General features: G+C 39.2%; 2 protein-coding genes across 3 annotated transcripts in view; both read right to left on the bottom strand.

Moving 5' to 3' along the window:
- smek1 (SMEK homolog 1, suppressor of mek1 (Dictyostelium)) overlaps positions 1-9,962 on the bottom strand; it is a 16,363-nt gene extending 6,401 nt beyond the window's left edge. Inside the window, exons 1-12 of one of the 2 annotated variants that reach the window (XM_044168420.1) lie at positions 8,824-9,962; positions 8,541-8,596; positions 8,349-8,447; positions 7,585-8,202; positions 6,460-6,537; positions 4,819-4,935; positions 3,058-3,174; positions 2,817-2,948; positions 2,184-2,286; positions 1,906-2,064; positions 1,585-1,754; positions 592-734 (exon numbers count right to left, since the gene is read on the bottom strand). In XM_044168420.1, coding sequence (XP_044024355.1) covers positions 592-734; positions 1,585-1,754; positions 1,906-2,064; positions 2,184-2,286; positions 2,817-2,948; positions 3,058-3,174; positions 4,819-4,935; positions 6,460-6,537; positions 7,585-8,202; positions 8,349-8,447; positions 8,541-8,596; positions 8,824-8,965 — 1,934 coding nt within the window. In that variant the 5' untranslated portion in view covers positions 8,966-9,962. The remainder of the gene's footprint in view (positions 1-591; positions 735-1,584; positions 1,755-1,905; positions 2,065-2,183; positions 2,287-2,816; positions 2,949-3,057; positions 3,175-4,818; positions 4,936-6,459; positions 6,538-7,584; positions 8,203-8,348; positions 8,448-8,540; positions 8,597-8,823) is intronic. The other variant, XM_044168419.1, reaches the window with a different exon arrangement.
- A 320-nt stretch (positions 9,963-10,282) lies between these two features.
- erh (ERH mRNA splicing and mitosis factor) lies at positions 10,283-12,775 on the bottom strand. Its single transcript, XM_044168425.1, has 4 exons — positions 12,616-12,775; positions 12,060-12,147; positions 11,128-11,248; positions 10,283-11,021 (listed from the first exon to the last, which is right to left on the bottom strand). The coding sequence occupies exons 1-4, from the start codon at positions 12,616-12,618 to the stop codon at positions 10,919-10,921; spliced, it is 315 nt and encodes a 104-aa protein (XP_044024360.1). The 5' UTR covers positions 12,619-12,775; the 3' UTR covers positions 10,283-10,918.
- Positions 12,776-13,413: the final 638 nt, after the last annotated feature.

Here is a 13,413-nt window from a genome sequence, read left to right as displayed (position 1 = left end):
TAGCCCCTCCTCCATCTTAAAATACTTCAGATATTCTGATGACACAGCCATACCTGCCCTCCTCACAGGCAGGGACACTCAGTCACAGCCTTCCAACAATCCATTGCCCACTTCACCCAGTGGTGCACAGACATCCACCTCCTCCTACATGTCACCAAGAGAAAGGAGCTCATCTTCGACATAAATAAACTCACCACCCCTCATTGCCCCACTTCCATCAACAGCCAGCCAGTGGAGATGGTGGAGAGCTTTACGTAGCTTGGCATCATCCTGGACAATAAACTGAGCTTTGATCACCACATCACGGACATTCAGAAACGTTGCCAGCAAAGACTCTCTGCCATGTGCAAACTTAGCAGACAAGTTCCTTAAAATCACTAACATATCTTGTAAAACAATTGACTCTAAAAAACACAAAATAGCACAAGAAACGATATATTGGCTTATCAATGTGAGTTCCCTAACTGGGACATCAAATATTGACTTTGAGGCAATCCTGTCTGTGAGAGTATCTCACAATAAACGGAAAAAACACTCATTTAATCATTAAGTGTAATAGTTGTAGTAGTAGTGCAGCCTTGGTTTTCTCACCTATCCAGTTTGGGGTTGTCTTGCCTCTCTCGCTGCTGTTCATACCGCAGCTTTAGGCCCTTGAATGTTTGGACGTAGTCTACATCCTCCAGAGCCTTCCAATAGTTCTCTATTATATGAGCTGTGAGAGACTTCACATCCTCCTGGGAGCAATGGGAGTGGAGAGAAAGAGAAGCGTAGAGACCCAGTAGAAGGGGAAATTGGTAAGGTAAGACGAGTAGTTTAGATTTTAGAACGGAGGAAGAGCAGAAGAGGAAGGAGAAGGAGAGAAATAGAGGGGAGATCACACCAAACAAGTTAAAATGAATCAATAAAACATTACAAGTAGCACAAGTTTTCACTTTTAGGAATGTGGTTTGACAACCTATGAATATAGGTTCCTTTTTACAGATCTAATCAGAGAATTGCATCAAAACTGCATTTTAAAAAAATCCTATTCTATCAACTCACATTTACCTTATGAGGTGTATAAAATGACAATCAATTTACCTAATCCTTGCCCAAAGTGAAAAAAAACAATACACAACTGAATGAGACAAAGTATTCCTAGTCAGTCTAGTCAGTTGAGGTGGAATCAGTAAATCAGTGTATGTACTCCAGTGAGCCATACATCATCCTTATGACACTGTAGGACATGACTAGTTTTAAAGGGTCTTATGTTGTGCAGGTTTGACCAGCTGCTCAACTGAGGAGATAAGCAATAGAACTAGAAAGAAAATCAACATAAAAAAACAAAAACAAAAATAACACAAGGAGCAAAGCTGAATGGAAGAATTATCTTTCTTCAACCAAACCCAGCATGAGGAGGCTAGAGCCTGATGGTGAACTGCCAGCTTCTCTGGCTCTGTGGCATAGTTGTCATTTAAGTGTCAATAACAAACAATGCTCCCATCCCAAATTCACTGCCAGACACCTTTTATACGTGAAATATTATCTGTAATATTTCAAAGTTTTGTTGACCATGAAAATGAGGCAGATTCAAGCAATACTCACCACACGGACGTACTCAAACATCTCAATGATGGCTGAGTTCATGAGATTGTAGCGTGAGCCATTGTTGAGGAAGGCCTTAATAACAGGCTCAAAGAGAAAGTTTCTCATGATGTAGCGATTGTAGAATTCATCCTTCAGACCAATGATCCTCCGCATGAAGCGCAGGGCACCTGGGAACAGAAAGATAAAGATAAATATTGGAGCTCAAAACAAACTAATTTATATTCAACATGAGTTTTAAAAAGTTAAATGGTTTAGCATTTTGTCCAATTGGACAGGTACTAAGAATTAAAGATCTAGTTGTGATTATATGTGACTCACATAGTGCCAGGAAGGCGTGCTGAGAGGCAGTGAGCACCAGTACCCTCCTGAGAATGTCCTTGTTGATGATGTAGTTCTTGATGTGATAGGTGTGGTGCTCAACACAGAATGTCAGCAACTCCAAAATCAAGGCCAGCAACTGGGATGTCTGAAAATCATCTAATAGAAAAATGAAGGTAGTAAGCAACATAAAATACTTGTGCATTAATCTCAATGTTGTTTTTTTTATTTACAAAACCAACATCCATGTGCACATACACTTTGCAGGTATTCAATACCTTTGCTAGGTTTTTCCTCTGTGGTGTTGGCCAGTAGTGGAGCTGAGAGGACGTGCATACAGTGCTTGTAGAAGAAGCTCAGGAACTCTGTCTTTTCTGTTTTCTGGAAAGGAAAAAAAAAACAAAACAAAAAAAGAATACATTTTTTGCCACGTAACACGACTTTGATATCTATTGCAATGAATGCTTTTACAGTGCCCTACACTTAAAAACAATGGTGAAGGTGCAGAGCTCAGGCCTAGAGCAAACAGCTTTTTCAGCACTGTAGAGTAACTTTTTTCTGATATGACTGTACTCTGTTCTAACAGCCAATATCAACATTTGGAATATGGCACTTGCATATTTAGAACACCACCCCCCTTGGCTCCTTGTAATAACCCCGTCCTTCCAGTGCTGCCTAACTTGTCTTCACTCTTGCATCTTTTATAATGAAACTGAAGGACCATAAAAGGTGTTTTTGCTTGATCCAGTTTGAGTGAACTGAAATGAGCAAGCAACACCTCCACAAAAACAAAGAATCAAACATTCAAATGTGCTTCTGGACAAGCTGGATCTAAGTATCAAGTACTCAGGTTTACTATCAAATCATTGTCAGTATAAACTGACAAGTTCAAGAGCAGCCTGCAAACTCACATTTGCAGTAGCCAGCATGTTCTCGGGGTCCACCAGAGTCCGTAGTAGGCCCATCAGCTGCACCGCTCCACCTAGCTCTGGGTCAGTATCACAGATCATGTGTTCTATGATCAGGTTGATCAGGAGAATGTCCTGGAAGGCCAATAAATAATCATTAGTACCACAACACTCGTTTATATCCACCTGTGTGATATATGAATCATTCGCTGATATTTCTGACCGACTTTGTTCATATACTCACATCATCATTCTGCTGAGACTCCTGCATGACAAACTCTCGTACCATGGATGGGTTGTACTCCACCAGATAAGAGAAAATATCTGTGGCTGCCCCACGCACCTGAACGTCATCCATTCCCTGTTTCATAAACATATAATGTATGTAGGTCAGTGGATTGTGAATTCTCGCTCAGAGATCAATAAAGTCTTATCTTAATAATCGAAAAAAGAACCCAACCGCATATAATTTCACTAACACAGATTATTTTTTCCCTTTCTTCTCAGTTTACTTCTAAGGGTGTGTGTGGACAGGAAGGAAGGGAAAACCAAGTATTACTCTCACAAATGCCTGTATGTGCAAAGGTGTACACATATCTCAACATAAGAGCATGTGTTGGTTATCAACCTACTATTTAGAGCTTTTAATCTGCTTTATGTATTTGTTTAGATATTTTTCCCTGACCTGCAAAAGTTATGTATTCCAAGTTTAAGTTATTCACAAAATTAAATCAAACAGGATTGTGGGTTGTACTGTAGGGTACAAAAACAGGAACATAACCAATTGCATGCTCAGAGGCTGGCTAGATGCCTGCTAGCTCATTTTCCCTGAGAACAAAGTGTATTTGACTGCCCTCTTGTATCAGAGCCAGTCTTCTTGTTTGTTCTTCTGCAGTCACTGGTGTCATAGTAAAAGAAAAGTAACATGACAGAACATTTGAACATGACAGAAAAGGATGTGCAATGGCAAGTTTCTGAGAAGAGATGCACATCATGACAGTTGCGATGTACTTGCAGTGTTTGTGTGTTTAAATGTATTGTTTGTTTTTTTGCGAGGTACCAAACTGAATCAGCTGTAAATCAAGCCAACACTCTGTGTTCACCATGTGACACAACCTGTCCACACATGACATCTGAGAGTGAACTGTGATCAGATCTCTTTACCAATTAGTAAAATAAATTAACCTTGAATGAAAAGTGGTTATAGAGCATTCCCTCTTTTCAAGCTGTGAACTTCCCACCCAACCACTACACACATTTCAGCCTACCTATTATTCTTATATTATTTTTCTTAAATAATCTAATTTCTTTAACATTCTGGTCCAATTTACATCCATACATAACTGAGCAGGAAAGTGACATTGCCACCTCTGAATGTACAGATTTGAAACAGGATCTAAATGCATACTCTCCTGACAGTTAATACAACCAGGTATGATGCACCAGTGTGTCTTACAAGACTTGGGATGAGAATTCAGCTGTAATACAACCCAAAATCAGCAGATGCTTCTTTCTACACGTTCGTCTTCAGACCAAATAATACCATGACAACCTGCAGCAGCCAACCTGATGGTCTTTTATTTGTGTGTGTAGTCAACTATGTATGTTCAATGTATGGCAAGCTTCAAGGTTTAACATTATACAGACAAAAACAAGACTTGATTTGTTTCAAATGAACTTGTACCGGTTCATTTGCTTGTTCAAGAAAAGAAATGCTGTGTCATGGTCCTTATGAGAAGTGCTGCAATACCCTTCAACTAGATACTAAAATGTTTGAATGTCATTCACTTGAACAAGAGCTGCACACAAAAAAATACAAATCAAAACTACCTCCTCAGTCACAACATAGTGTAATTTAATACCACAGTTCAGGAAGTTTGATTCTGATGTGCACAATCCCTGGTAACCAAATAGCATTGTATGGAATAGATACATACTCATATCGACACTATGCCAACACTCTAATATCATCAATTCTGATTCATGTTAAGGTTGCTGTACTCACCAGAATGACCTCTAGTGCAGGTAGAATGCCCATGTTTGATAATGTCTTGAAGAAGGCGTCTCTGTTTTGAGGTTGTAACGTTTGTGAGAACGCACAGAATTCCTTTAGGAAGTTCACCTATAAGGAAGAAACAAACATGGCTCTATGAAATAAGGAACAAAGAGAACTAGAATTGCCGCCCCGCGGTTGTATGCCTCCGCCAACCAGTCAAGTTGCAGTTTATATTCATGTCACGAATCATATATGTAGTGAATACTTGGAAGGAATTGAATAAAATGTATATGGTGTATTTTTTGGCTAAATGGAAGTTATCACTATATCGATGATGCATATGTATGATTCCAGTGAATATACATTGTTGAACTGATTAATAAGGGATTATCAGATGTACTGGCTATACATGAACACATGTACTTGATTACTATGTAAAGATGGATCCTTATAAAGCGGCATCCTCCGCGGTTGAAAAATGAAGCCAACGCGGAAGTGCCAAAAACTGCAGTTTCTCGAATGGCCACTTAAATTATATTAAGGCTTAAAGTTATGCATAATCAAGGATGTGACCGCTTTGACTAACAGGTGGGTCATTTCAGCAACCAGGCTTCATTCAGCCCGCCTCAGCTCCACCCACACTGCACGTCTTTTCCCATTTTTGGAATATCCAGGAGCCGGCAGAGTCAGGCATTGCCAAGATGCCAGCAGCCAGAACCACCACACTAAGCTTCATACTAGCTCTTCAGAAACCTATGGGTGATGTAACAGAGACTATGTCCACATTTTAATTTTTTTTGGTTTATGATTCTTATAGAGTATAGTTACACAAAATTGGTGCTTTTTTTTTCTCCTGGCATGTTTAGATGAAAAGCCTCTCTATAAGCTGTAGGTAAACTCACTCACAGGATCACAATTAGCTTGGCACACTCCAAAAGTCAGTCACGTGATTTCGATGACGATCGAAATTCAGAATGAGGCAGGAAGTGAAAGGCAGAGATGGAGGAAAGCCTGTGCTGTGCTAGTTATTGTTTACTCATTTTGTCGTCCCAGGCAACATGTGTGTGAAATCTGGAATCGCTCAATTAATTCTTAAATTATGACTAAAAACCCCTTTTAAGGTCACAGTGGCCTTTGAGTCAAAAGTGTCACCTATTCAGTGTGTGACCAACTGTGAAAGCTGGTCACAATCTCCCCTTCTGTTACCGAGTTATGGTGTTGAATAATGGCCAAAAAAGTGTTTTTCCAGGACATTATGAGTGACCTTTGACCTTTTGGGTAAAAAAAAAAATGTTATCACTTCATCGTTGTATCCCATTAAACATCTGTGTGAAATTTTGTCAGAATTCCCGAGTTATGGCCAAAAAAGTGTTGTCAAGTGTCAAGGTTATTTTCAGGTCACAGTGACCTTGACCTTTGAGTCAAAAAGTGTCACCAACCATTGTCCAACCAACTGTGAAATATGGTCATCAATTCTTGAGTTATGGCCAAAAACGTGTTTTGTGAGGTCACAGTGTGATTGACCTTTGACCTTTGACAACCAAATTCTAATCATCCTTGAGTCCAAGTGGACATTTGTGCCAAATCCGGCCTGGCTGTCGCTGGCACGGAGGCATAAAAATGACAACAGTATTCAAAGGTCTGGCATACCAGTTCGTGTCTTTTGTCGTCATCTGTAGCCTCATCTGTTAGCTGTGCAAAGAGGTCTGTCAGGAACTTCTCATCATCCTGACATCAAAAGGGAAGGGGAGATAAGAGGGGGTGAGTATCACATAGAGGGTCAACAAATCAGGATATGGAAAAAAATCACCTTTGACCCTCACACTTATCTAAGGCCAATTGTGCACTCTGCTAAATCTATCGTAACAAAGTTGTTGATCTACAATGACTCAGATATAAATAACCAGGAAACAACCACCGAATTTACCAATGACTGATTCTGAAGTTATAGTGTGACATAATTTATCATTATAAAAACACCTCTTTAGTTTAGATTCAATTCACAACCAGCAATCAAAAACATATATTTTGTTCAATGTTATTTACAACTACTGCAGTTTACATTAAGAAAATCTACTGTATATAAAGAGTCTTAAAAACTACAACATACTTTTTTTTTTTTAGGATTTTCCTGATGTGTTATGTACATAAGGTTTTTTTTACATTGACAACTCAGTTCCATTTAATGAAGTCTGCAATCCAGTACATCAAGTGCTGGTTTAATTGAATAAAACACTTGGTCTGTTAATTTTGGCTTGACAAGACTGCCTTGTGGTAAGTGAGGAAGAAAAGGTCCATATCAGTAGTGTTTGACTTCAGAATTACACATAGCACAGTGTACCCAAGTCAACAGCGTGCCAGTTTCAGTTTTCCTCTAGCGCAGCATAACTGATTTACACAACACTTCTCCATCTCTATGGAGACAGCCATACATAAACACTGCTGAGTTGACACAGTACAAAAACACAAAGATCACATGATCATAAGACTAGCAGACAAACTCAGACTGAGTAAAGCACAATCAGCCAAAAATAAAACCTTTGTACAATCCCTGTAATTTGCAGTCCTCGCTGCATAAACACCATTTTAAAAATATTCTTATGTGTGCATTTTGTTGTTAGATATTATGACAGGGTTGACCATTTGTAAAGCTTGTTTGTATTAAGCTCATATACATTTGTATATTGTCTATGTATATTGTAAAAAAACAAACAAAACAACAACAACAAACACCCTTCGCTAGCAAACCTTATAATACATGTCTGCCTATCTTACCTGTAGCATGCCCACAATCTCCACCTTGTTGAAGAAGATGAAGGAGTGCAGGGTGGACAGCATGTTTTCCTCAAAAACAGAGGGTGTGGGCAGCACCATATCCTGAATATACTGCACCCGATACGTCTGGTGTATTTTCTGACGCAGTTCAGGATCAGAGATGGGGATCACCTCCTTAAAGCGCGCTGTCTTAGTTAGAAACTCCCGATGCCGCCGTGGCTGCGGGAGTGCTGGGTCAAACTCCAGACAACCAATGACGTCCATGATGCACTCGTCAGAGAACATAACCTCAAACAGTGCAGTACGATTGAGCAGGAAGATGCCTTTAATGATTTCATACAGGTGGTGCAGTCCCTCTCTGTTCTCCAAATCCTCACACACACGGAACAGTTCTAGGAGCTTGCGAATGTAGCCCTCATTCTCCACAGCCAGTGCCAGTTTCTCGCGCCGCAGTGGTGATGGGAGTGAGGAGGCCACCAGTTCAGCCAGGTCTTCCAAGCGGTTCAGTTCACATGGTGGTAACTCCAGACCTGGCGACGACATGTCATCAAAGCGCTCCTCCTCAGACTCGTCCACCACATCCTGGGTGATGTCTACTGATGGGTCCTTTCCCTGCACCTTAACAATGAGACAAACATATGAGTGACTTAGGATGTAACTAGTAACAAAAACTATCACCAGGAACACCCAAACACACTTTGTATCAAATGCATACCCAGATGGAGCAGAAAAACATACACCCACACAAAGAGAAGTGCAGTTACCTGGCATATTTTCTCCCAGATTTCATCACAGCCAGCCTTCTCCTGGAAGCTGAGTGCCAGATCATAATTTTCAGCCTCTGACCATACTATCAATGTATCCTATCCAAAGGGAAAAAAACAATTTACAATCAGTACACAAAGAAGGGAAATCCATGCACTACATGCGTATACTACCCCATGGTATGTGCTGACCTGTTGTTTCTGGTAGGCTGTGTTTGGATTGATTTTGGATTCCAGCAGTAGGGAACCTGTCAGGTTAAAAACAAAGGTGGCTCATAAGTGTTGTCAAAATGATTTTCATGAGGAGGGTAAGTTAGGGTATACGCAATATATTATAAGTGAGGGTTACATGCATGGTTCCTGCTGGTTAAAATAGGTCTGTGTGAACGGTATTGTTTACATATAGTAACTATTACGGTAGCCAATACACAGCAGGTAATCGATAATTTGGCATTTCCCATTTCTCTGGCCTTACCATCACTCTCTGCTCGCACCAGTAGAGACGTGCCTTTCAAACGCTCCACATAACCCGAGGAGACGTGCCCAGTCCCACGGTCATCCCACTGTCTGTCCTCATTGAGGGTATAGACTTTGACTCGTCGACGAGTGTCCGTCATCCTGGCAGGTAGTTGTAACCGGTTTACCCCTCCCGGACCTTCTTGGCTTTTACAGGGTGTCTGCCTCACCTAGTAACGCCACAACTTCAATTCACTTTTTACACCTGTTCACTTCTACAATGCAGTACTAACTTAACTAGCGTGAGGGGCTCAACCAGGCTAAGAGTTCTTTGAAGGAGCTTAAAAGTGAAACACCTGAACGAGTATCCAGGAAGATTCCCCGATCGATTCTGCAGTTACAACTACAAAACTTATCTCGCCAGGGTTATAGGCGACGCGCCACACAAAATCAGCTTACAGATCATTGTAGCAAGCTAACGACAGTCTAATTTACAGTGCGGAGGGCATTGCCGTTAGCTAACGTGTTAATCTACAAAACAAGGACTGACAGACATGGCAAAGTCCTAGCTCACAGCTGAGAGGGGAGTATTCAGAATAAGCCCCACTGTTACGATCTATGGCTCCCAAAACACCCTGCCTGCTTATTAGCAGTTTGTACGCTTGCGGGCAACGTTTGCCAGTTACGTTAGCAAACCTAACGCGTTAACTAGCTAGCTAGTACGCTAACTGCATACGCTCCTCATGTTCAATGTTAAACAACCCTTTAAATCAAACTGACCAGAGCTGTGCATCGATAACATTATTTCACACTTGCGGAACGCAGACACCGTGTTTACACTGGACCAATGTTTCTAATTGCGTCTGAATAATGCGCCAGCTAGCTAGCGTTAGCTGCTATTTCTTCCCCAAGTGTTCCGCCATGTTCTGGCTCGGGGCCGCGGAGAGACCACTCTCTCCTTACTGATATTCATGCATCCCAAAAATTATTGAAACCAACAAACTGTAGTCGTGTAATTTCTTCCAGGTTACGCTTTACATTATAATGCTATTTTCCATTCATTCACGACGTCTTGATCAGATAATTGCTAACTGCCCCCCCCCGTGAGTATTCAGCCATCTTGGGTCCCTTCAGAGTCAGTACGGGGTTTCCAGCACAGCATCAACAGGGCAGCCCGCCACATTTAAAGAGACAGTAACCAAACAGACCAGAAATTCAATTTGTAATGGTGGTCAGCATAAATGACTCGTCGAGAGGCTCCAGTAACATCGAACATCATTCAACCCGATATCTTTTATATAACTTACCATCCAGCCACTATATCACATTCACCCTGTAGTCCAACCATTTGACACATACTTGGATCCACAGAGTTGTACATCCTTGTCGACCAGCAATTTCTATACTGAGACACTGAATTAACAGGAAAAGTTATTACTCATTGTGCCAACAGTTATATATGCAAGAGTGGAGACCAGTCAGAAAACAACAGTTTATTTTGTTTAAATCAAAGGAAACAGCAACAAGGATAATTGAAATCAGATTCTACACAAAACAAAACGTTTACAAAAACAGCATTGTACATCATGATGGTAGGCTATAGTAACAATTGTAATAGCAGATGAAATGTGGAAAATAAATCTTCTGGGATCAGTTAAATTAATGAGTCAGTCTGCTGACATTTATCTCATTCAAAAATAAATCACCTGCATTAAAATCCACAGCATGTTCAAATCCAACTGCCCAGTAAATGTATATATATATATATATATATATATATATATATATATAAAAAAATTCACATTACTTTTAGGGGAACTGAAAGCACACTACTAGAAATATGACCCCCCCCAAAAAAACAAAAAAAAAACAAAAAAAAACAACAAAGTTTTGATCTAGCCTGGGGAGCATTTCTCCAAGCATGGATCCCTCTCCATCAATAAGTTAGTCCTTGCAGCAATTAGCCCCCCTCTCATCATTGTGTAACAAATTAAAAACACAACTCCATTTCTATATAAAGCCCAATATTTGACAGCTTTCAAACCCCTTCATTTCCCAAAGTACAGTAAAGTCCTTCGAAGTGTGCGTAGCAGGACAACTCCTCACTGATGTCTTTACTTTGCTGCCTGCTGAGCCTGACGCCGGAGGAGGACGTATATCTTCTCCTTGATCCAGTCTTTGTTGTATGGTTGGTATGTTTGAGTGTCAGCTCTGTACCTGTATGAAAATTAATTATATTTTTTACTGGACGTGATCAACACATTTAATGCAAAGTTGTTTTTTATTCAAATCGTTAGGAGTTTACCAGCCAAATCATACTTACACAAGACAGCTCAGATCTGCCAAGTCATCAATAAAGTCAAACAACTGACTAATGTCATAAGTGATGGAGGGACTGTTTGGATTCATCCTCTTAAGATGCTCTTCATACATTTTGCAAACACCTGGAAGAGAGGTGCAGGACATGCTGAATGGAAGCAAACCCATTTCCAAAAGTGTGCATCAAAAGAAAATAGCTTAAATGATACAGATAACAATAATCTTCATTTAGTGTATATAGTAGTTTTCACAACAATGTAACAAGGTTCATCAGAGAGACTATAAAGTCAGTAACACTACAGATTTCACCAAAAAGAGAGAGAGAGTGGAGAAATAAGAAAGGATTAATAAAAGGAATGGAATTTAAGACTGATTTGAGAAATCCTGACAATCAACTAACTGTTTTAAGCACTTTGGGCATCTGTGACTACAAAAAGATAAGCAGTGATGACTCCAGTGGCACTCTGTAGTTAAACAGACTAACTTGTAGTTGAAATATTATAGGTTCAACTCCAAATTATTGCGCATGTTATGGGTTCCAACATGTCGCACTTATATTCAATAACCAAGAACTTAAAAAAATAAAAAATATAAAAACACTTATGCGTAATACTTTTAAACACAAATGCAATACAAGGTTTTCACATTGCCTCACATAGATCCTGCTCTGTAAATAGTCTTAAATATTTCTTATTTGAGAAATAAATAAGATATTTAGTGAGCTTACCCTCCAAATGATGAAACAAAGCCATTACTATGCTTATAAACTAAATACAATTATTTCAGTGGCCTCATGGAGGAATATTGTTGAAATAAAAATGTAATTGTGTTAATAACAGAATATGGTTTTAGACTACGCTTATTACACCAAAGGTAAAGGCAAAACAGTACCGTGATTTATTAGTGCAAACCATTTTATAACAGCTGAAGACTCACCTTCCATACATTCATTCACTGACTCATAGTCAGCATATGTGCGGCCCTCGGGTCTCTTGGTTGGTTGGACAAGCAAAATTGTGTGCGACTGTAAAAATGATTAATAATATTTAATACACACTATAATGCCAGCTCTTTATATCACACCACATCACCTGAATTATTGACACGCAGTTTTGTGTTTTTTCTCTGATACATCAAGCATTAGGTGTAACCTTCTCCCAGAGGGTTTCAAACAGGATGTAAACGCTGGTTATTTGGCAACAGATCACACACTATAACGTTAACGTAATAGCTAATCTTTCACAAAATATCCCGCATACTTTATTCATATTTAGGCTAACAGACAGAGATGAGTAAATTCAGCGTTAACGTTAACACTATGTGAGGTGTTTATTGCAAGAGAAGAAATTGGACAAAATACATGTTTGACAGAGTAACGTTAGTAAACGTTAGCCTCGTCGCTTGTTAGCTTAGCTGTGATCGATTAGCAGGAACTAATACAGCTAATACTGCGAGTTTTTACCTCTTAAAACGTAAAACTAAACACCCTTACCATGTTTGTGCTGACCGCAGACCTATTCTATGTATTGGGGATGCAAAAGTGTAAAAAAAAAAATCGTTGTTTATTGCTTCTCTATGCCCCGTGCGATGTAGCTGTTGAAGAAAAACGCTCAAGGGGGAAATTAAAATAGTCTTTTTCCGGTTATAAAGTGAAATGCCTTCAAAATAAAGTTTTTGTTTCAAAATAAAAGTCAGGCCTTAAAAATACAGGATCAATCTTATTTCCAATGTGTGTAGAAACATTTTGTTTGTGGTGGAAAAAGTATTTATATGATTTACTTAAGTAAAAGTAGAAATCCCGTAAAGTCCTGCATTAGAATTTTACTTAAGTATAAGTACTTAATTATTAGCAAAATAAGTATCAAAAGTAAAAGTACTTCTTATGCAACGTAATGGCTCCTGTCAGTGTTTTAATCACAATATTTTTTTTTTTATTGAATTATTATTACTGACGCATTAAAGCATAGCCAGTATTTAAATGATGTAGCCGGTCGATGCTGTTGTGTAGTTTAATCTATAACAATGCGTCATATTTCATAAACTCATCATATGTTTTGTGTGTAAAATCCTAATCTGTAAAGTAGCAAGTAACTTGCAAGTTGTTAAATAAATGTAATGGAATAAGTACAATATTTGCCTCTGAAACGTAATGGAGTAGAAGTATAAAGTAGAAGTATAAAATAACAGAAAATGAGAATCCTCAAGCATACTATTACTTCAATTACAGTACTCGAGTAAAAGTTACATCACACCACTGTATTTTGTTTTGTAAAAACTGACCAAAAGATTG

Source organism: Siniperca chuatsi, linkage group LG16 (genome assembly GCF_020085105.1).
Source record: "Siniperca chuatsi isolate FFG_IHB_CAS linkage group LG16, ASM2008510v1, whole genome shotgun sequence".
NCBI classification, from domain to species: Eukaryota; Metazoa; Chordata; class Actinopteri; order Centrarchiformes; family Sinipercidae; genus Siniperca; species Siniperca chuatsi.
Note: the sequence above shows the minus strand (reverse complement) of the source record. Positions and strands in the feature narration are given on the sequence as shown.